The sequence below is a fragment of the Furipterus horrens genome, unplaced genomic scaffold (genome assembly GCF_987537825.1).
Source record: "Furipterus horrens unplaced genomic scaffold, mFurHor1.1.pri manual_scaffold_7, whole genome shotgun sequence".
NCBI lineage: Eukaryota > Metazoa > Chordata > Mammalia > Chiroptera > Furipteridae > Furipterus > Furipterus horrens.
This window is the reverse complement of record NW_028327177.1, coordinates 129701783-129722649: the sequence shown is the minus strand read 5'-3', so window position 1 is coordinate 129722649 and position 20867 is coordinate 129701783. Positions and strand designations below refer to the sequence as shown.

The 20867-nt window shown below is 42.0% G+C and overlaps 1 protein-coding gene across 3 annotated transcripts in view; it reads left to right on the top strand.

Annotated features, from left to right (window-relative positions):
• The window catches only part of OSBPL10 (oxysterol binding protein like 10), a 258565-nt gene that overhangs the window by 157751 nt on the left and 79947 nt on the right, over positions 1-20867 (top strand). For all 3 annotated transcript variants that reach the window (XR_016512427.1, XM_090284422.1, XM_090284423.1), the window contains one exon: positions 18269-18479. Coding sequence is in view for 2 of the 3 variants with exons in the window: in XM_090284422.1 (XP_090140548.1) it covers positions 18269-18479 (211 nt within the window). In the remaining variant the exon portion in view is untranslated. The remainder of the gene's footprint in view (positions 1-18268; positions 18480-20867) is intronic.

Genomic DNA, 20867 nt, shown 5'->3' with positions numbered 1-20867 from the left:
AAACCAGGTATGTGCCCTGACTGGGAACTGAACCAGTGACCTTTCGGTTTGTGGGACAACACCCAACCCACTGAGCCACACCATGTAGGGTGGTCACATCTTCTTGATGACTTTCCCCTATACTGTTAAGTGAAGGTTGTTGGGGAATGGGATATTCGCATGGTATATTTGTGGGGTTTTTGTGTGTGTATTTGTAAGATGCCAGAGATTACTTGCTAATTACAAAAGAGAAACTAAAACTCTCAAGGAAGGTAGCTGGTAGTTCTTGTTTTTTCAGGTGTTCATACTTACTATCATTATGGTGGGACAACTTGACATGTGCCTGCTGACATGATGCAGTATGATGTTCTCAGCAACACTGATGAAGTATTCCCCAATCCAGATCGAATCAGACTTCTAGGCCGGCCTCCTGGCATACAGAAAATATACGGGATAGAGAAACAACTTGAACACCATCCTGAAGGAATAATCAGACAAATCCAGGTTGTAGGTCCTCCTATGAGTCCTTGTCTCTTCAAATAGAAAAAAAATGGACACAGAGACCTTATAGTTTTAAAGAGACTCCAGCACATTTCATGCAAGTTCTGTATTATGGACCATGTCTTGGACAGTTGGGGACATCTGAATATGGACTATTATTAGATAATTTAGTGGAATTACTTTTAATTTTATGAAGTGAGATGGTGAAATTGCGGACGAGAAGAATGATAACCTGGCCCTTAGGAGATCTGTGTTGCAGGATTCAGGGGTGAAGTGTAAAGATACCTGTAACTTAATTTCAGATGTTTCAGGAAGAACAAGTGTGAGAAAGAGACAGGCACACAAACACATGCATACACATACGATAAAGCAAATATGGCAGAAGGTGAACTGTTGAATCTTGGTGGTGGGTATGTATGTTTCTAGTCTTTAAATTTTTCTGAATATTGAAATTTTAAAAGACAATTAATAAACCCCTCCTAAAACTAATACAGACACACCTTATTTGATTGCACTTTACAGATATGACTTTTTTACAAGTGGAAGGTTTGTGACAACTCTATGTGAAATCTATTGGCATCATTTTTTCAACAGGCTCAGATGACGGTTATTTTTTTTACCAATAAACATTTTTAAATTAAGACATGTACATTGTGTTTTAGACATAATGCTATTGCACACTTCATAGAATACAGTGTAGTGTAAACAAACCTTTATATGGACTTAGAAACCAAAAAAATGGCATAACTCGCTCTCTTGCCGTATTTGCTTTGTCATGATTTTCACTTTCTTGCAGTGGTCTGGACCCAAACCTACAAAGTCTGTGGGGTCTTCCCGTAAACCCTCAAATGTGCTCCTTCTCACACAGAGTGAAGCCTAGACTTTACCAACAGGCCACGAGGCCCTACACATGCAACCACCTCCTCGCCTCTCTACACCTTCTTCAGCTCTTCTCCCTCCCCGAGTGGCGTGCAGTTGGCCTTGATGTTCATTGGCTGCAGCCTGCTTGCCTCTCACTCCAGGGCCTTTGCAATCCCTGTCACCCCTTCCTACCTAGACCGTCCTTCCTTTGGCTCCGTGCATTACTTCCTTGAGGTGTTTACTCAAAGGTTGTCTTCGTGACGCCTTTCTAGGTTACCTCCCTACTTAAAATTGCAGACCCCTTGCCCCCATCTCTGGCTCTTTTCCCTAATTTTTCTCTATAACACTCATCACATTTTCGTGTTCACTCACGACCCACCTTCCTCCATGAGAACATCAGCTCAGGTGGGCAGGGATTTTCACTGGTTCCTTCGTTGCTCTGCCCTCTTGCCTACAAGGGTGTGTGGTTTCAACCTGCCAAGGCCGAAGACATGTTCTCAGTGTTTTTTCCCAGAAGCTTTAAATAGCCTTAAAAAATCATTGCTTCTGTGAACTGGGATTAAAATGACACCACTTAGGGTAGAACAATGGAATCTGTAGACATACATCATTTAGCAGCTGAAATGAGTTTGGACTGTAAAATCTAATAAAATCTGTTGTATAAAGGCTGCCCAAAGAAGGATTTACCCCCTGCCACTACCCCCCTCAAAAAAAAAAAAAAAAGAAAGGTATTTGAGAAGCTTTGTTCTGTATCAAAATCAATACCTTGAGAGCTTTAGGAGTATGTCTGAGTATATTTTTCTGAACTTGAATAACTGCAATAGTTAAAATTGTTCAATTTACTATGCATCACAGAACTGTAAAATAATTGAATCAAGTTAAGCTGCCTGTTTTGAAGTGAAGATAATGGTGCATGAGAAGTGTTTCTTCACTCAGAGGCCTATAATTGTGTGTGGAATGGTTTCATATAACCACACACACACACATGTCTGTGCACATACATGACATATTTTCCTTTTGATTTTGAGTTTATTTGTATTAACATGATAGCGCTAGGCTTTAAAAATATCTGAATTTAAATATATAGAGTTGATCCTCATTTTTCATAGATTCTGCATTTGCAAATTTGCCAACTCACTATCATTTAACTGTAACCCTAGAATCAGTCCTGGAGATGCTTAACTGGTCATTCACGGACACATGTTCTTGTCATGATATATTTAGTGCCACATGTTTGTGCTTTTTGTTGGTGATTTCGCTGTTTTAAGTGGCCTCCAAGTCTGGTGCAGAAGTGCTGTCAAGTGTTTCAAGTGCAAGAGGGCTGTGATGTATCTGATGGAGTAAATGTGTGTGTTAGAGGACCCTTGTTCGGGTGGGAGTCATAACTGCTGTTGGCCACGAGTTCCATGGTAAGGAAGCAAAAATAATGCGCATCCAGAAAAGGGAAGAGGAAATGTGTGATCTGTATGAGGCCGCTCTCGGAGATGCTAAAGTAACATCTATAGTGCACGATGCAGCTATGCAAAAGCAGCTGAATTGATGGATTCATAAGATAGATGATTGATTTAAAAAGTGTGGTGGACAGCATTGGTGTGGGGCCAAAAGCCAAATAAATTTTCGGTCACGTTACCCATACCCAGGGTCAGGAAAATGTTAAATGCTTCTTGGCTAGCGCTGGCTAGCTCATATATTTCCGAAGGCAATGGATAAGTGTAAAAAAATGTTAAATTTGCAGGTGAGACAGGTTCTGAAGATCAAGAGACTGGTGATGAAGATTTAAAAACATTGTCCTCATTATTCCAAGATTTGCTAACATTTATTTGTAACTCCCCAAATTGATACCCATGGTACTTTGTGGTCATTTGCAGACGGGTAAACATAAAAAATTTGTTGCCCAATGCACAGCTTCCCAGCTAAGGTCTAAAGCTGATGCTCTGCCTTCTTGCTCCTGTTGTCACACAGAGATGACCAGAGAATGGACGTGGGAGGGGGCGATTCAGTGTAAGGCAAGAGACTCCTCATCTGCGGCCAGTTCGATGTGGTTGGAATCCCAGTTTCGACACCTGTTAGTGGGGTGGCCCCAGGTGAGGGATTTAACACTTCTGAACCTCATTTTCTCTTTGGTAAAGAAAATAGAATCTACCAGGATGAGGTTTTTTTTTAGCATTTAAGATGATAATCTCTGTCTAGGTGAGAGAGATATATATGCATATGTGTACACATACACTTCTTGCCCTAGGAATAATGGTTCGGTATTTGCTATTTCATTGTTTATAGAGATTTTAGAGAACATAATTGCTGTGAATAATGAGAATTGACTGTACCTGCTAAGTGTTAACACTGGAAGAGGATTATGTAGAAAAGCCAGTTTTTAATGCTAATGAAACTAGTTTGTTTTGCAAGGAATTGGCACACAAACCTATATAATGCAAATGGCATTTCAGTTGATGAAAATGTCACTGTAAATTCACAGGAACCTCCCCATGTAGTTCCCTTAAGAGAGATCAGTATTTGCTAATTCAGTGCTTGTGGAGAACTTCAGGGAGCATAACTATTGCAAATAAGGAGAATTAACTGCAACTGAGTAAAGTTACTTTCAAAAATAAATAAGGTAACGACTTACTTTTTATGATAGAGAAGGCACGTGATTCTATGAGAGCAGTATAATATGGTTTACATCGAATGTATTGCTTCTTAAATAGGTTTTATGATATCTAGCTGAAATAGGAGGATAGCAATTCCATGTCTGGGCTTGTTTTTCCACTATTAACATTCACTGAGTGTTTCCTACATACCTGTTACTGTGTTTAGCACTTTACATGTAATTGCATTTACCCTTCAAAACAAGAATCGTGTAGTAGGGGCAGTAGTGGGAACAGCAGTATGACACTTGCTGTGTGTTAGGAAGATTTCTAAGTGGTCACAGTTATTGACTGATTCATTCCTCACAACATGCGTATGTGATAAGAACTCTTATGAGCCCCATTTTACAGGTAAGAACATTGAGGTCCAGAAAGATTAAACAACGTGTCCCAGCTTGCACTTAGTTGGTGGTCTGGAGCCTGTACACTCACACCCTGAACTCAGCTGCTTCTGGGGGTTGGGGAGTGGGGTGGGGGGAAAGGCACACCCTCCATAAATAAGCAGACTCACTAGGTATGAACTTATATGTTATTAATTTTCCATGAAGCTGAGCTCAGACGTGTCTGTAGGTACTTCAGTGGGTCAGTTTCTGTAACTTGTAATATATATAACAATATCAGATGGTGAACTTCTGTAAACAGTGGCTGACCTCTTTGCCAAGGAGAACTGACCACACAGAATAAATTAAGAATTACAGCCTAAAATAGCTGCCTTAACAAAATGACCCCTGAAAGTATAGTCTTACAGTTGCCTTAATGTTTTTTTTTTTTTTTTTTAATTTTTGAAGGGAAGTGTTATGTGGTATTAAAGTATATAGAGTTAGATGGGAAGGAAGAGGAGATATTTTTTCCTCAGTTTAAACCCAAACAGTAGCCTCTCAGAATAGGAATGGGAGGGAGGGCTGACGTCTCCCCAGAAGTGATCTTTTCTCTCTTCACCCTGTCTCCTCACCTTTGCCCGGAGTTCCTAGCCTGGTATCCTTAGGCCAACAGATTTTAAATTTTGTTTATTGACTGATTTATTGTTGGGACAAGTCCCTTTGAGAATCTCATGAAAGCTAATTTACTTCCTAATTCTCAGGAGGAAAATTCTCCAGCCGCATAATCTTGTCACTGAATCAATTTTGGGAGTGTTCCCAGACCTGAGAAGCCCATTGAGAAAACATCTTTGGGTTGGTTCATGGATTTGAGAACCTTCTCTCGATAGAGGGTCCATGAGCTGTTTTTGCCATTTGAAAATCAAGCAATTATCTGTTTTTTTTTTTTTTTTTTTTTTTTTTTTTTGCTGTTACATGTATTAGATGAATGTTTGCTGGATACTCCTATTTCCTGATGTGGACAAATTACTGAGAACAGAGTCCCATGCTGAGCGAGGTGGGGTTCCTTAGAGGAAGAAGGCTGAGAACCACCAGCCTTTAGGGGGCCTCGGTCTTCCTCTGTCTCACCTTTTCCAGAATCCTTTTAGGCTGACAGCCTCACCCTGTAATTTAACAGTATAATTTCATACTGTTCTTTTGATGGTGTCATATGTACATGTTTGTTTCCTCTACTTATTCTTAAAGCCACTTAGGAATTGTGGCCATGCCCTTTCTTACTCTCCAGGGGGCTTGACCCCCAGTGGGCCAGTGGGCTTCTCGTTCACAGCTGCCATTTTGCTCAGGAGAGGGCAGTGTCTGGCAAAGGTTCCCCTTTTTTGGTCAGCAGGGGGCAGCAGTGGAGTGGGTAAAGCTGGTCATTATTTTTCAGATTAACCAGGCTTTTCAGAGCTATAGAACTGTTGAGAATACTTGCCCAATGTGAGTGAGACCTGAGAAAATTATTCTTGAAATAAGTCCAGCTTTATGAAAATGTACCATATATTTCAGTTTGAAGTAATATTTTACAGTTTTTATTTTTAACTAGAGGAATTGAATTCCTCAGATAATGTAATCTTTTTTTTTTTTTTTTTTTTTAATGCTTTGGGGTGGAGTGCAGGGTAACATACATAGTCAGAAATCTTTGAAGGGATCCAGTGACATTTTCTCATGCTGATTGTTACCTCTTATTGCTACTGAATTTACATGATAATAAAACCAATTTAGTGCCTGGAGTGAAATCTGTGGAAAGAATTACAGCATGTGTTTATTTTGCAGTGGGAAGCATGACAAAATATCTGCAAGAACAGCTAATGTTTCACATTTTCTAAATGGCGAGTTTAAAGACAGGGAATTAACAGTACACGGATAAGTCTAGAGGGAGATAGTCATTTCTAAGTGTTTTCTGCCCTGAGGGAGAAAATGCACCTGCTTTCTGTACAGGCCCAGATTAGCCCACATTAGGCGACTGACATAGATATAACTGAAGTAGAGCATTTATACTGGACAGTCCGAAGCAGTGACCCAAAGCCTGAAGGATGCATGGAGTGGTTTGTTAAAAACCGAGTGTCACCCTGCACTAGCCAGGTGCTAAGGGAACATGGGTGTGGCGCTGCTCCCCTGACCTCAAGACCTTAAAGGAAAGAAAGGTGTGTTCGAAGCAAGGCTTGGAGAGACTAGGGGCCTGGGGACTGGTAACGTCTGCCTGGGGAAATGAGGAGAGCTTCATCCAGAAGCACTGCCCTGAGCTGGGCATTGGAGGCCTAGGATGACTTGGACCGTGAAGAGGAAAGGATTTGTAGGCAAGACGTCACTTGAGAGAAAAACTAAGAGGTGCAAAGTCGTATTCATGAGAAGTCAGGGATAAGATATATACAAGCCCCTATTGATGAGAAGTCCACATGATTCTGTTTCAGATCCCATAGTTTCCAAGGTCATTGCCAGGGCCAGATGTTTCCTTTTTTTCCCCTCAGGTTTGGTGATGGTCTTGGGAGGAGAGGACTTGATTCTTGTGAAAAAGAGGACTGTTTTAATCAGCTTCAGAGGGGAAACTCCAGAGGGCTCTTGCGTGGGAGTTGGCTAACGCTGTAGCAAAATCCAGAGCTCGCGGCGGCAATTTTAATTTATACAAAGTTAGCAGAAGTGTTAGACCCATGAACCTGATACCAGAGAACAAGTCACACAGCTGATTGGGTTGTTTTCTAGACATTGGAAATCATCAGGACATGTGGAAGCTAAGAAAGGACTGTGGTTTGATCGCTTGTCTCTTCTTAAATTCCTAACCTGCTGGGCTGTATTGATTTTGCATTAGGAGGTGGTCCTACAAGTAAATGAAAGAAAAAGAGGTCAGGTGGTTGGGCTTGGTTGGAGTTGGGTGTTTATCATGAACATTTATAAGAAGTTAATACAGTGTTCCCTCACTTATCGAAGGTATTATGTTCCAGACCCCCGCAAAGTAGGAACCTTACATTTATTCTACACTCTGAAACCTATGTAACTTTAACAACATACATATACAGTACCGGCCCTGGCTGGTTTGGCTCAGTGGATTGAGCGTCGGCCTGCGAGCTAAGTGTCGCTGGTTCGATCTTCCAGTCAGGGCACATCAGAGAAGGAAAACTCTGACTCCAAAAAACCTCCGCTGCCTTGCGGCATACCTCTTCAGGGGAAAGGCTAAGGGAGTAAACCCTGACAGAAAGTCCGGAGCCGGAGTCCCTAAGGCGGTTTGACGTTGTAGTCAACACTGGCAACTCCTGCGGTGCACCTGAACCCAAGCTGTATCGACTCTGTCTTTCCCTTGGACCCTTCAGCTGCGAAGAGAGGGGGGGTCTGCTGCATGGGCAACAGCAAACCCTCCATATCACCCTGCCCAGGCTCTGTAGCTTCAGCTTCACTGGAGAGGACACTCCAGCGTCATTGCAAGATGTCGATTCAACACGGGAGGAGACAGATACTGTGTCACTCCCGAGTTGGACTGCACAGCCATTCTCGGCGGTGCAGATAGACTTAAGAAGCTACACCATCGTCTCTCGAGACGGACGGCTGCCAACGAGAACGATATACAGTACCACAAAATCCCACGATATAGCGAAAAATCTGTGATAAATAATTAAATATAACATTAAAAAAAAAATCCCACGATACAGTGAGGCTGCGATAAGTGAACCGCGATATAGCTGTATCCTTCCAGAACCCTCTGACAAGAAGCTGCGTAACCCTGGCACTCATGCCACACTAGCATTAAGTTTAGGGAGGTACCTCATTATTGAACTAATTGTTTCAGATGGAAGTGTTGACCGATGTTCCACTTGACACATAAATCTTCTGAAGTGCATTTTTAAAGTATTTGTAAATGGTCTACATCCTTATAGCGTATCAGAGTCCCAATTTGGGTTAAATATCCCAGTCCATCCATCAGTCGCGCAATTCCTGTGAATAGTCCTTTGATGAATAATTTCCTCTAAGCTCTTCCCATAAAGAGTTCACTGTGTGCAGAGGATTAATTGATTGATTCAGTCAGTATGCTGAGACCTGGAGTAGATATATATGGAACTAATTGTAAGTTCCTTTTGCGTGTATAGTTCTATGAATAGCGATCACAGGCTATATACAATCTTACACCTACTTTTTAAAAAGTGTATGCCAAAGTCATGAGGAAGTGTGGAGAAGGAGCTGGAATGGATTCGGGCCAGCTCATTTCCATCGCTGGAAAGCAATTTCAAGTGCAGGCATCTGCAAAGGATGGTTAGCTCTTTTGCAAAGCACAGTCTATTGCATATTATGATTCTGTCTCATATTTGAGCACCTTGAGGATGACATTTTAAGTAGTTTGTGTGTGGGAATTGTGTTCTCTCTTCTGTCAAATGGTGAGTGCAGTGGCACTTACCCAGGGGGGATACAATAAATATTAATTACTGGTGGCTTATCCCTTAACATAAATTTCACTTTCAGATTAATGAAGCAGATTCCTGATAAATGTGTTTATCTCTCCAGAGTTTCATTTGCCAAGACTCAGATGCTGTAAAGGATTTGCCTGGAGTCATGAGGTTCTTGTACAATTTTTTTCCCCCTCTTTAAAGTGCCCTTCAGAGATGCATTTATTTCCTGAAAATAATTGGCACTAGTGAAATTAATTTTAGCTGGAAAGGGGAATTATGTTGTTATGTTGTTGTCTGCTACTTTGGGTAGATATTTGAACTGAAACCAGTAAGTTTTCAAAGAGATTAGCAGGCATTTACTAGGAAGAGCTAAGGCCCCGTTTAAGGTAAATAATACAGTAGTCCTTCTCTAGATCGTGGCTCCCTTATCGCGGCCTCACTGTATTGTGGGATTTTAAAAAATATTATATTTAATTATTTATTGCGAATTTTTCACTATATTATGGGATTTTGTGGTACTATATACGTATGTTGTTAAAGTTACATAGGTTTAAGAGTAGAATATGTTTAAGAACATAAGTAGTGTTTATAAAAGTGTGGAAAAGGTTAATAAGGGAGTAGATAAGGTTAATAAGGGAGTGGGAACGGTTTATAAGTGTGTGGGAAGGGTTTATAAAGCCTTAAAATATATATAAATACTAAAATAAATGTAAGGTTCCTACTTCGCGGATTTTCACCTATTGCGGAGGGGGTAGGGTGGGGGTGGGGGGCGTCTAGAATGTAATACCCGCGATAAGTGAGGGAATTCTGTATATGCTACCAAGTTGAAGTGAGAATATAGATGTCTGTTTGGCATGCTTTCTTCAGGAATTCTTATAAGCAACCTTCTCTCCCTGCAAAATAAAAGAATTTCCCAAAGTGGAGATTAAATGTCCAATTAATGTGGAGGCTCTTTGAGTTAGGCTGAGCGTGTACATGGCATATGAGTGCACAAATGTAACACAGACTCAAGAAAATGGTTTTGTTTCATCCTCGCTGAGCTTTGGTTTGTAAGGTTCCATTCTGCTGGAGACCCAAACTGATATGCCAGCCAGCATTTGCTGAGAAATGGCAGGTCAACCAGAAGACTTCTGATGTGGGTCAATCCGCAGCATTTTAGTGTTTGTTTTTTACATGATGTATGTTTCCCAGTTTCTGATTAGAGGACTTCTGAGAGAAACTTAAACAATTGAGTGAAACTTCCACACTGTCTGCAGAACAAATCCTTCCCTTTCATTATTCAGTTTTTGTTTATGAGCCATGTTTTCTTTTCTGGAGATTTGACCTGGGAAGAATTTGTGGTCTGACCTGTTCTCATTCAGCTGGGGGTGACTTGGCTTGCTCCCAAGCATTTACTTTTTAGGTGGAGGGCCATGCTAGGTAAGCCCCAAGCTGCGCATGTGCTCTTGTGTCTGTGCATGTGTGCCTGCTGTGCTATGATCTGGAATCATCTGTAGAGCAGAGAAGTTTGGATCCGGAGCCCTGGATTTTAATCCTAACTTCTCCACTTCCATAGATCATGATTTGGGCCCCAAGTGTGTAGAAAGGAGAATCCCAGTCCCCGGCCCTGCCCTGTGGCCAGGGCAGAGCTGAGAGGATGAGATTATGAATGTGAAAACACTCTTGTAAATTGTAGCACTCCCCTTCTGCCAGATGTGAAATGGCTGTGCTTCTATTATTGATGTCAATGACCGTTACAGTAAATGGTTTTTATACCAGAGATAAACAAAGGCAGTGAGAAGAAACAGGGAAATGTAGGGAGAGCAAAGGGCGGCTTTCTGCTTTTCTCTTAAACGTAAATGCTGGGTTAAATCAGAGGTGGGGCCTTGGGCGGGCTTGGCATATGTGGACAAATGCCCTTCCCTTACCTAGTGTGTTCTGGGGACAGAATAATGAGGCAGTTGGACACGGTCTAGGTAGAACCGTTCCCTCTAGCACTATGAGGGTGTAGGGACTTTGGGAACGGCTTCCCATTGTTCCCTTGTCCCTGGGACCTATATAAAGAACTATGGTTTCTTTGATATCTTTCTGAATCCTTGTGGTTCTCCCAGTAGTCCTTCCCCTCCCTTTTCTGAGGACTTTTCCCTTCCATTGCTGGGGACCACCTGCCCCTGGGCCCTACACTGTTGCCCATCCCAGGCATCCACATTGCTGCTTCCACACTATTGAAGGAAATATCCTCTCTAGACTCTTCAGTCTTATTTGCTTACATTTTCTTTACCAGATATGGAAACTTCTTTTTATTTAAAAAGAAACTGAATATAGCTGACATATACCATTGTGTAGATTTAAGGTGTACAACTTGTTAATTCGATACATTTATATATTGTCCTGTGATTGCCATTGTAGCAATATTTAGCACCTCTATCACATTCTATGATTGTCTTCTTTTTAGTGGTTAGAATAATTAAGTTCTAGTATCTTAGCAAGCTTGGTGATTGTAGTACCACATTGTTGTCTATATTCGTTCTACTGCACATTAGATCTCTGGGGCTTACTTACTACTTGTTGCTGGATATGAACACTTCTTAACCCTTCTTTACTCCACATTATATGGGGATGTGCCTGATGAATTAAAACAGTGAAATGCTGGGTTTTTTTGTTTATTTTTGTTTTTGTTTTTGCCTACGATATTGGTTAAAAAAATGACTTTAAAGAGTGATAAGAAAGAGGTCAATCACACACGGCTGAGGGATACAAATTGGTACAATTGTTTTGATGGTGAGCTGGCAGTATTTAACAAAAGCCTTAAAATTAATGTTAAAGCAATTCCTCTTCTAGGAGTTTATTTTAGGAAAATCATTACAAATTTATGCGGAGATTTAGCTCCAGTGCAGTTTGTTGAGTTGTAATTTGTCACAGAGAACAAAGTTAGACCTCATCATAACGTCCAGCAGTAGGGAATTGGGCAATAAATTGTGTGGCACATTTATGTGATGGAGTGATCTGCAGTATTTTACATAGTATTGTCAAAATTTATTGACATGGTATATGGAATAAAAAAGGTTACAAGTGTGATGTGCAACCATTTTCATAAAAAGTAAAAGTACATTTATATGCATGGAAATGTTATAAGTATACATACACCTAGACTTTAGCATTTATTTTCTCTGGTTTTGGATGTGTAGAGTATATTTTTCCCTTCTATTTGATTATTATTATTTTTTTGTGAGCAGTATTGTACCGAAAAAGGGAGGAAAGATTTTTAATGAAAACAAAGCAGAGTAGCCTCTTGTGGGTGGAGCTGCTGCGGAGCCCTGACCACTGGGCCTGAGGGGCCAGCCTCATGTCCAGAGAGAATGCGCCTCTGTCCATGTATAGTGCTCCCTTCAGGTTGGAGTCTTTGTGTGTGGGAGGCACAGGGTGCAGACAAGTGAGTCATGAATGAATAAGATGATTACTTACTGACCCCTTACCTTCTCTTCACATCCTTCTGTTGGCCTGTGGTGTTTTCTTTGAGAACAAAAATTTATTCCTTTTGTCTCTTGTGCTCCTTCTTACCAGCATGTTAACATTCAGTCCTGACACACAGAATTAAAAATAATAATAAAAATAAGCTTCGCGTGGGCATTTGCTGTTACATAATTCCGAGAAGTTGCAATGGTGAGGTCACATCGAAGGAGCTTCTGCTCTAGAGGTGGGGTCTACTCTGGTTGGAGTTGGAAGGTCTTGTACAGCGCAGCCATTTAAAGGAGGTCTGTGTTTATTCATGTAGAAAGACGTCTGTGACATTTGTATTAGTTTTCTATGGCTGCCCTACCAAAGTACCACAAACCAGGTGGCTTAACAACAGAAGTTGCTTGTTTCACAGTTCTTGAGGTAGAGTCCAAGGTCAAGGCGTCAAGGATTGGCTCGCTCTGAGCACTGTGAGGGAAGGATCTGTTCCAGGTTTCTCTCCTCGTTCTAGGTCATCTTCTCCTGTGGCTTTCAATGTGTCTGTGTCCAATTTTCCGCTTCTTATAAGGACACCGGTCGAATTGGATGATGACCCAATCTAATGACCTCATTTTCACTTGATTAGCTCTGCGAAGAGTCTCTCTCTAAACAGTGTCATATTTGAGGTATTGGGAGTTGGGATCAATATAAGAATTTGGGGGGCTTCAATTCATAACAGTGTAGTTTCCTCCAATTAAAAAAATATTGTTGTTATAAAAATTTCAAACGTAAGACATTAGAGAAGATTACATTGAACTTCCATTTTGCTATCAACAGCGTCATTTCATACTTACTTCCCCACCCCCACTGGGTTATTTTGACATGAATCCCAGGCATCAGAGACTATGCATTCTAAATGATAAAAGGTGACAGAATTATATAAAAGCGATGATCCTTTTAAGTTAAAATAATATCACCTGTGTGTATGTATACATAAATCAGAAGACTCAAAATAATATCAGAAGGATAACAGTGCTTACTTCTAGAAAGTGGGGTTACAGGTAATTTTTACTTCTTTTTAGCTGTTTTTACTGTCTGGTTTGGTTGGGCAGTTGGTTGATGGAATGAACCAGCCTTTTGTAATCTGAAAAATGAACACAGGTTTTTTCCAGGTGGTGAGAAAGAGTGGGGTGAGGGACAGTGGCAGAAACTTTACCATAGTTTCTGAAGCAGGAGATAGAATTTTGCTTCCAGAATGAGAAAGAGGTACACAGGATCATGTCTCACAGTGTAGAGGACACTACAGTGGTGAAGCTGTGTGACCTCAGCAAGGGCCCCTGACTTCTCTGAACTGAGATTTCCTGTCTGCAAAATGAAAGGGACATGCTTGATGGAGTCATCAGATTTATTTGGCTACGAATGCTACTATCTCATACCTTTGAACATCACTATGGGTTTGTTTTCTAGGAGTTTGTAAAGATAAAATTAGTATTTCATATTTGTGCGGTATAGAGTTATTATTGGCAGTGGCAAGGACGTGATGGTAGAAAAGTCAAAGGTGAAAATGTGACAGAAAGGAATCTGCTTTTAAGAAATGGAATAGACTCGTCCCCACATTTTCAGAAAGTGTTTTTAGAATGTATGCGTGCGCATGTGAATGTGTGTGTACAGTTCAGAATTGTGCTTTTGCCTTTTTGCTCTCAACAAATTGTGTTGTTGGTAAGACCAGAGACTTGACTGTCCACATCTGCAAGGGAGACCATTGTCTCCATGGGGCAGTGGGCGTGTCTCTGAGGGGAGGGCAGGGTCAGAATTTGAGAATTTGCAGCTTGCTTTACAGTACAGGGACTTGATTGGGATTGGGCAGAGAACAAGATACACCAGTTCAGGATTGGTGGAAACAAGGAGGCCAGGATTTTGAGGGAAGGCATTCATTCATGTTAGAGTACAAACTGTATTTGATGGCTTCCATTACAGAGTTGATGGATATTTCAGGAAGTTTCTGTAATGAGCTATCAAACCATTTCTGGGATATTAAAGTAATGCTAATGAAGGTAGTGGAATAGTAAATCTACATTAATGGAGACAGCTGTGTGTGTGTGTGTTGGTTGTAAAGCTCCTTGAAGCGTGGCTTTCAAGCTTAGATGAGGACTTTGGCCAAGTGAAAAAGTACCTAATTTAGCCAAGGACTGATGCCTGACCCAGAGGGGAGACTTAACAGGGGTTTTGGAATTACACCCGGCTAGGGGGAAATGCCAAACCAAGGCCACCTTGAAGCTCACATCAAATTGGTTGGTCTACTTCCAAGCAAGGTGGATTGAATTACTGGTGCTACCAAGGAGTCTGTGAACCCAGGAAGCTCTGCCAACTAAGGCAGGCAGTCCTCGTTCCTTCAGAAAAAGGAATCTGGGTCCTTTGATTACTGATGGTTGAGTGACTAAGCTGGTGTTCAGTGACATCTGACCTGTCAAGACTGAGCCTTTCCGGCACTTCTCAAACCTGCTCCCAGGTTTGCAGCTCAGAGCAATCAAGGCAAATGAAGCCCCTCTCCCCTTCTGCCTCCTTCACTTCCGCTTCTCTCTTTATCCTGATCCAAGCGTGGTGAGCTGGATGACATTGGGTCTGGGTCTGTGGCTAGTGGTTTCAGCTCTATTGAAATAAAGTGATAAAATAAAAGCTGTCACTACTGATTTGATTAGCATTAATGCCTATGATGTGATTTCCTCGTGCCTATGCCATTGCTTGTGCTAGATAAATGGGCCATAGAATTTCCCCCTCCCTGTGTAGTTTGCTTATCTGGGAAGTTCAACTTGACCTCCATATTGATAATTTTACAACCTCAGAGCTGGTGTTTCCAGGGGGTGGAGCGCTGACATTTGAACCCTGTGTTACAAGATGGTGATGTCCCTGGCTGTGGAAGCCAAATGCCGGAAAGAAATAAAAGGTGTGCATTTTTTTGTTTGTATGTAAACACTACAAATGATTGATGTTGATGTGCCTGAGAGCTCGGATTGGAAACTTACAAAATTAAAGTGGTTCAACGTTTTGGAAGGCTGGATGGAGAGGGTAGGAACCTTGAAGGGGAAAGGGCACCACTTGAAGCATTGGCTGTTGGTATTCTTGTTGCTTAGAGCTTTCCAGGGCCCCCTTCATCTTTTCATGTGTGCCCTTAATTAAAATTAGATATGGAAATAGCTAAAACTTGTTCTTCCGGAGTCGGATAAAGATTCTTCATCAGTGCCACCCAGTCTTAGAAATGTTAGCACAGTAATAACTGTATGCAGCTCGGAGACTGGGCATCCTGTGTCCCTGTTAGGGTTTGTTCCATTTCTTTTGGAGCCTAATGAAGCTAAAATAAAGTGAAAATTGGTATGGATTGTGTCATTAAAGACTGAAGTTCTGTTTAGCATCACAGGGAAAGGGGGAATAAAATGAATCTTGGGGAGGCGTCTACTCTGTCAAGCCTTGTGCGAGGCCTGTTTTGTTTTGGGCGCTCAGTTTACCAAGAACAGTTTCTTTACACGTCTCTAGCCCAGGATTACGCAAGGGGGCGCTCTTGGCATTTTGAGCAGGAAAGTTCTTGTTATATGGGACTGTGCCCTGGCTTGCGGGGTATTTAGCGCTCCTGAGCCCCCTCGCTCTCAGCACCAGTAGTTCTCAGACCTCGTAACTGTCCAAGGTACCCACTGCTGGTTCAAATGCCCCCTGGAGCAGGGCGGTCCTGACTGTGGCACTGGCCGTGGGTCCTCAGTAAATACGGTTGAATACTTTCCAGAGAGCAGATACGTGGATTCCATCTCTGGGCCCATGCCTCTGTTGTAAACACTAAAAGATTCTGTAAGTCAGTTTTGTGTTTTCAGCCACCTGAGATTTACATAATATTTTATGCTTGTGAAATAACAAGTATATATTCTATACAATACAATTGGAATATAGTTAGTTCTTTTCATTGATTAAAAACAAGTGTATTCCATATAGTTAATGGCTTAATTTTACTTACCTTCTCCCTTAAGCATTATTGTATTATGCATAATAGCCAAGAACATAATATATAATATGTTTCATCATTCTATTCTCTTCCTCCCTTTCAACACATCATTTTTCTAAGACAAGATTTTATGGTAGGAAGTTACAGAAATGCTGACTCCAACAAATAGTTTGAAATCCACTTCTCCCTAGCTGTTAGCAGCTCTACGAATTGGTGACTGTCAGAGAGTACATAAACATTTTATCTTTTTTGAAGTTAAATTAAACTACTTGGCAGTATTTCTTGGCAAGCCTAAACAGATAATGGAGGTATTATCCTTTACTAAATCTCGGCCTTATTGTGCTAATTGAGCATAATGATTTCTGTAGACTTAAAGGTGTCATACATGCACCTTTAAAAGGTCTCTTGCACACCTGAGTGACAGAAGAGTGAGACTGGGGAATCATTTAGGCATGCATTTATCCATTCAGAAGATATTTACTGTACTGGGGATGTATCAGTGATCAGCACAGATATAATCCCTCCTTTCACCCTAGTGCAAGTGAACATCATAAATAAATTACAAGTTGGGTTGAAAGGTTAAGTGCTGTGGAGAGAAATAAGTTGGTCAGGAGGATAACCATGCCCAGGGTTGGGCTGGAAATGCAGTTTTAAGTGATGTGGTTCAGGAAGCTTTCTTCAGAAGGCGACTTTAAGCCAAAGACCTGAAGGAGAACGTGAATACTTCTTGAGTCCCTGTTATGCCTCAGGTACTGTTTTAAAAGCCAGAATGGCTAGGTATAACCTTTGTCATCTGCAACAAAATAATACACGTGGTCAAAGGGTGAGTGTGCAACATATTCAACCGTGATTGAAAAAAAAAATCTTTCTGAAGTAATAGCAGCCATTTTGGTGAGTAGGATTGCAGTGGATGAATTTTTAAAAAAGCAGACAACGACACGGACTACTAGAAAATAGCAAGTCTTTGTTTTCAAAAGGAAATAGAAACATAACGCTGAGCATGGAATGAGTTCCATGTCCCAAGTCCAATGGTCCTAACAGAATCGTAGCTTCTCCCCAGCTGGTGACATGGTGGTAATGAGGAGCCTGTGGGAATGACAGTTTCAAAGCAGGGGGTGTTGCTTCAAATTAAGGACGGCTGTTGCAGGGGGAGCTGGAAGAACAGTGCGCTGGAGTCTGGAGACCAAGAGCGGGTCCCTGCCTCCGATGCGGACAAGCCCAGGACTCTGGGCAGGCTGGTTTAGCTCCTGCGCTTTTCAGAGCGGCTGTTTATTTGCTAGACATGCACTTTCTAATCATCATCGTGTTTAGTGAGCTACAGTGTAAAACAGGAGGGAGAGGAACTTCACAAGGTGACCAGTGAAGTCCTTTTCTAGTTCTTGAGTGTTTCTCCTTGATCTGTCAATTTGAAGGTGAAATTACACCACTGATCTGTAGGTTATGAATTGAAACCAGGCCACAAAAATAGGGTTATCTGGGATTGTCATAGCTTCAGCCGTGGAATAGGACTGGCTCTAGAATCCCTGCGTTTTCCTTCCTCCTGGTGTCTTACATGGTGTGGAGGAAGTCACATTCCCTTTGACGTTCTTGGGGGGTGGAATGGGGCAGTGCTGACTTTCGTCCAGTGCCCCTCATATATATCACCAGGCCTAGATTTCACTTCCGTTTCTTGAACTTTAAAAAGACTGTCAAGGAATTATGAATAGGAGCTGAAAGAAAAACAAGGTATTAACCTTGCTGTAGGCGAAGCCACGGCTCGTCTGCTCTCTCAGGTAAACTTCCATGGTAAAAGAACCTTCAAGATGGTCACAAGCACTTTGACCTGTAATGTATTTATTACTGAAGAGTAGTAAATGTTATACCCAGATGGTCCTAATGGTCCCTTTTGGCTTGAAAGTTCTCAAGTTCTTTTGTTACCAGAGCTGAAGATGTGTGCCTTTGGCTAGACAGGGGGCCTGCATCGTCCACGGACTCATGTGCTGAACACCCTCTGAGCTGACTCTGTTGTCACCTGTCATCTGAGTGATGATGATTTCTCTCTCCACTTTCCTCTGACTTTTCTCCAGTCCCATGGGCTAAGTGCTGGCTCCATAGCCTGTTGAAAGGAGAACTCTTTAACTTTCATTTCCTTGCCATCTTCCCATGTTGTAGATGATGAACCAGGTGGAAGGGCAGCAGAAGAACCTTGTGCACGCCATTGAGTCTCTGCCGGGTTCTGGCCCGCTCACTGCCTTGGACCAGGATCTGCTGCTCCTGAAAGCTACCTCTGCTGCCACCCTCAGCTGCCTTGGGGAGTGCCTCAGCCTGTTACAGCAGAGTGTGCACCAGGTGGGCCAGCCCAGCCACAAGCCGGCGGTCTCAGGTAGGACTCCCGGCGGGCAGCTCTGGGCCTGCCCGTGAGTGCGATCCAGGGTGTGTGTGCATACGCACGTGTGCACCATTGCCTTCCCTCTTTACGTTCACCCTTTTATCCGCCATCCAGCCGTCTGTCTTGTTATCCAAGGGTTTCTCCATTTATCCTCCCCCCCCCCAGTCCCCCAGTCTGGGATATACTTTCCTTTTACAATTAGAAATGCTCTATCCTATGGGACATTGAACTAACATGTTTATAAGAACTCCATTTAGACTTGCTGGCATCACATTCTAAATCTCATTCCATTTGTGACTTTGCACTCAGTGTTGTGCCTTTAAGATCCATTGCTAGGCAGCATGTGGTCCGTTATTTCTAACCATGTCTATGGTGTGCGCCCACCACGTTTTACGCAACACTCTCCAGCGATGGGCACACGCATCGCCCCCTGTTCTCTGTCCACTCACCTCGCTGCAGTGAGCATGCCCCTCAGGGACCTGAGTGAGACTTTCTCTGGAAAACATATCAGAGGCATTTCTAGTTCTTAATCAAGAAGCCGGAGATAATCATACATTCCCTTAAGATGCCTCAGTCTTTTTTTTTTGGGGGGGGGGTGTTTAATTAGCAGTTATACAGATATTAGTGAAGATGAAATTCAATGATAAAGGTGAAACTAGCTTGAGGTTGGTTATGTTGTGTTGAATTATAAAGTATTAGAATTAAGAGACCAACAGAAGCCTCATTGAGCTTTGTTGCCGAGGATTTACTTAATTAATGAGGAAATAAGGCAACTTAAGAGATGAAAAATATAAAGGTATGTTATGATGATATTGTATATTTCGTACTTCCCTCAAGTCCCTTTTGCTCTCCATTGTGCCAAGATTAAGAGGGGTGTTGGTTTTCCAGACTAGACTGTGGATGGGTAATTTGGGTTTCTTTCTGTATTTCTCACTGCCATTTACTGAGGTTCGATTCCACCAGGGTTTGGCCTTTGCTATACATTTTCTGAAATCTTTGCTAAGTAGCTGTTCTTATGCTCATTATTGGGATGAGATGCTGAGGCTCAGAGCAGTTAAATTTCTTGGCCAGGTTCACCCAGCTAAGAGGCGAGAGATGGCCTCTTCCCACCATGCTACCCGAGTTCTTTGTGCTTGGGGTTCTTTGTGCCACCTGGCAGGTTTTGGGTCCCCTAACTGGGGCCAAGGGCACAGTCTTGCTCACATCATGATTTTCTCAAGGGCAGGTATATATTATTTAGTTTACTTTAAAAAATAATTTCAGGCTTTTAGAAAAGTTGTGAGAATAGTATGAAGAGTTCTCATCTGTCCATCCAGGTTTCCCAAATGAAAACAGTTTATGACATTTGTTTCATCATCTCTCTCTCGATGTATATATAAACCTAGTATAATTTTGTAACGACTCAGAACTCTGTTGCAGATGTGATAAACCTTTAGTCTTACATGCTTCAGTCCTTTAGAAAGAACACTCTCCTACATAATGGCAGCATGGGGATCAAAGTCAGTAAATTCACATGAATACAGTCTTATTCTCTAACCACGGAGCTTACTGAATTTTGCCATTAAATCTACTAATGTCCTTCATGACAAAAGAAACAAATTTCTGGTGCTGGATCTAGTCTAAAAGCCGATGTGTGTGTGTTCAGGCATAACGTGAAGGGCCCCAGCCTGCCCTCTGTCTTCTCTTCCTCTCCAGTTGAAAAATGAAACTCTGATGCTGAAGACCCTGCTTCACATTTCCTGATCTGGAGGGAGCCTGAGTGACCCCAGTGGGGCGTGGGCACAAAGTCATAGTGAGATTAGAGGCTTCTTCTGGTTTCTGTGATCTCTTATACTGTATCATAAATTCTGCCACCCAGCAGGCTCCTTGCACGAGTCTTTCGTTGGTAAATGTAAGCTTGAACCATTGTCTTCTTCTTAAAATTAATCCCTTACATCTTTCTTCAGGGATGGTTTCTGGCAAATGTCTACAAACCCTCCCCCTCCTCCCCCAATTTTCATTGAGTCTCCAGTGTTCTTCAGGACCCCGGGACAAAGCTCAAGGTAGAATTTCAGGTGTGGGGACAGGTTGAAATGGAAACTATTTGGGAGAAGGAGAGACCCAGCAGCATCCCTGAAGTGATACCACGTATGATGTTACCTCCTGCCTATCTTCCTGGCCCATTTGTCCAACCTCCCGTCCTTTCTTATCAAGGAACTGGGCTGGAGGTTGGAGAATAGAGGGGAGCATGAAACATCATAATGGTTATTTTGTTTTTGTTTTTTCTTGTCTTCTCAATCTTTTTAAAAGTTAAGTTCCATATAAAGCAACGCTTTTAAGTTTTAAACAATTCTGCACGTGTCTTTTAAATTCGTGCCACACATTGTGGGAAAAAATGGAATT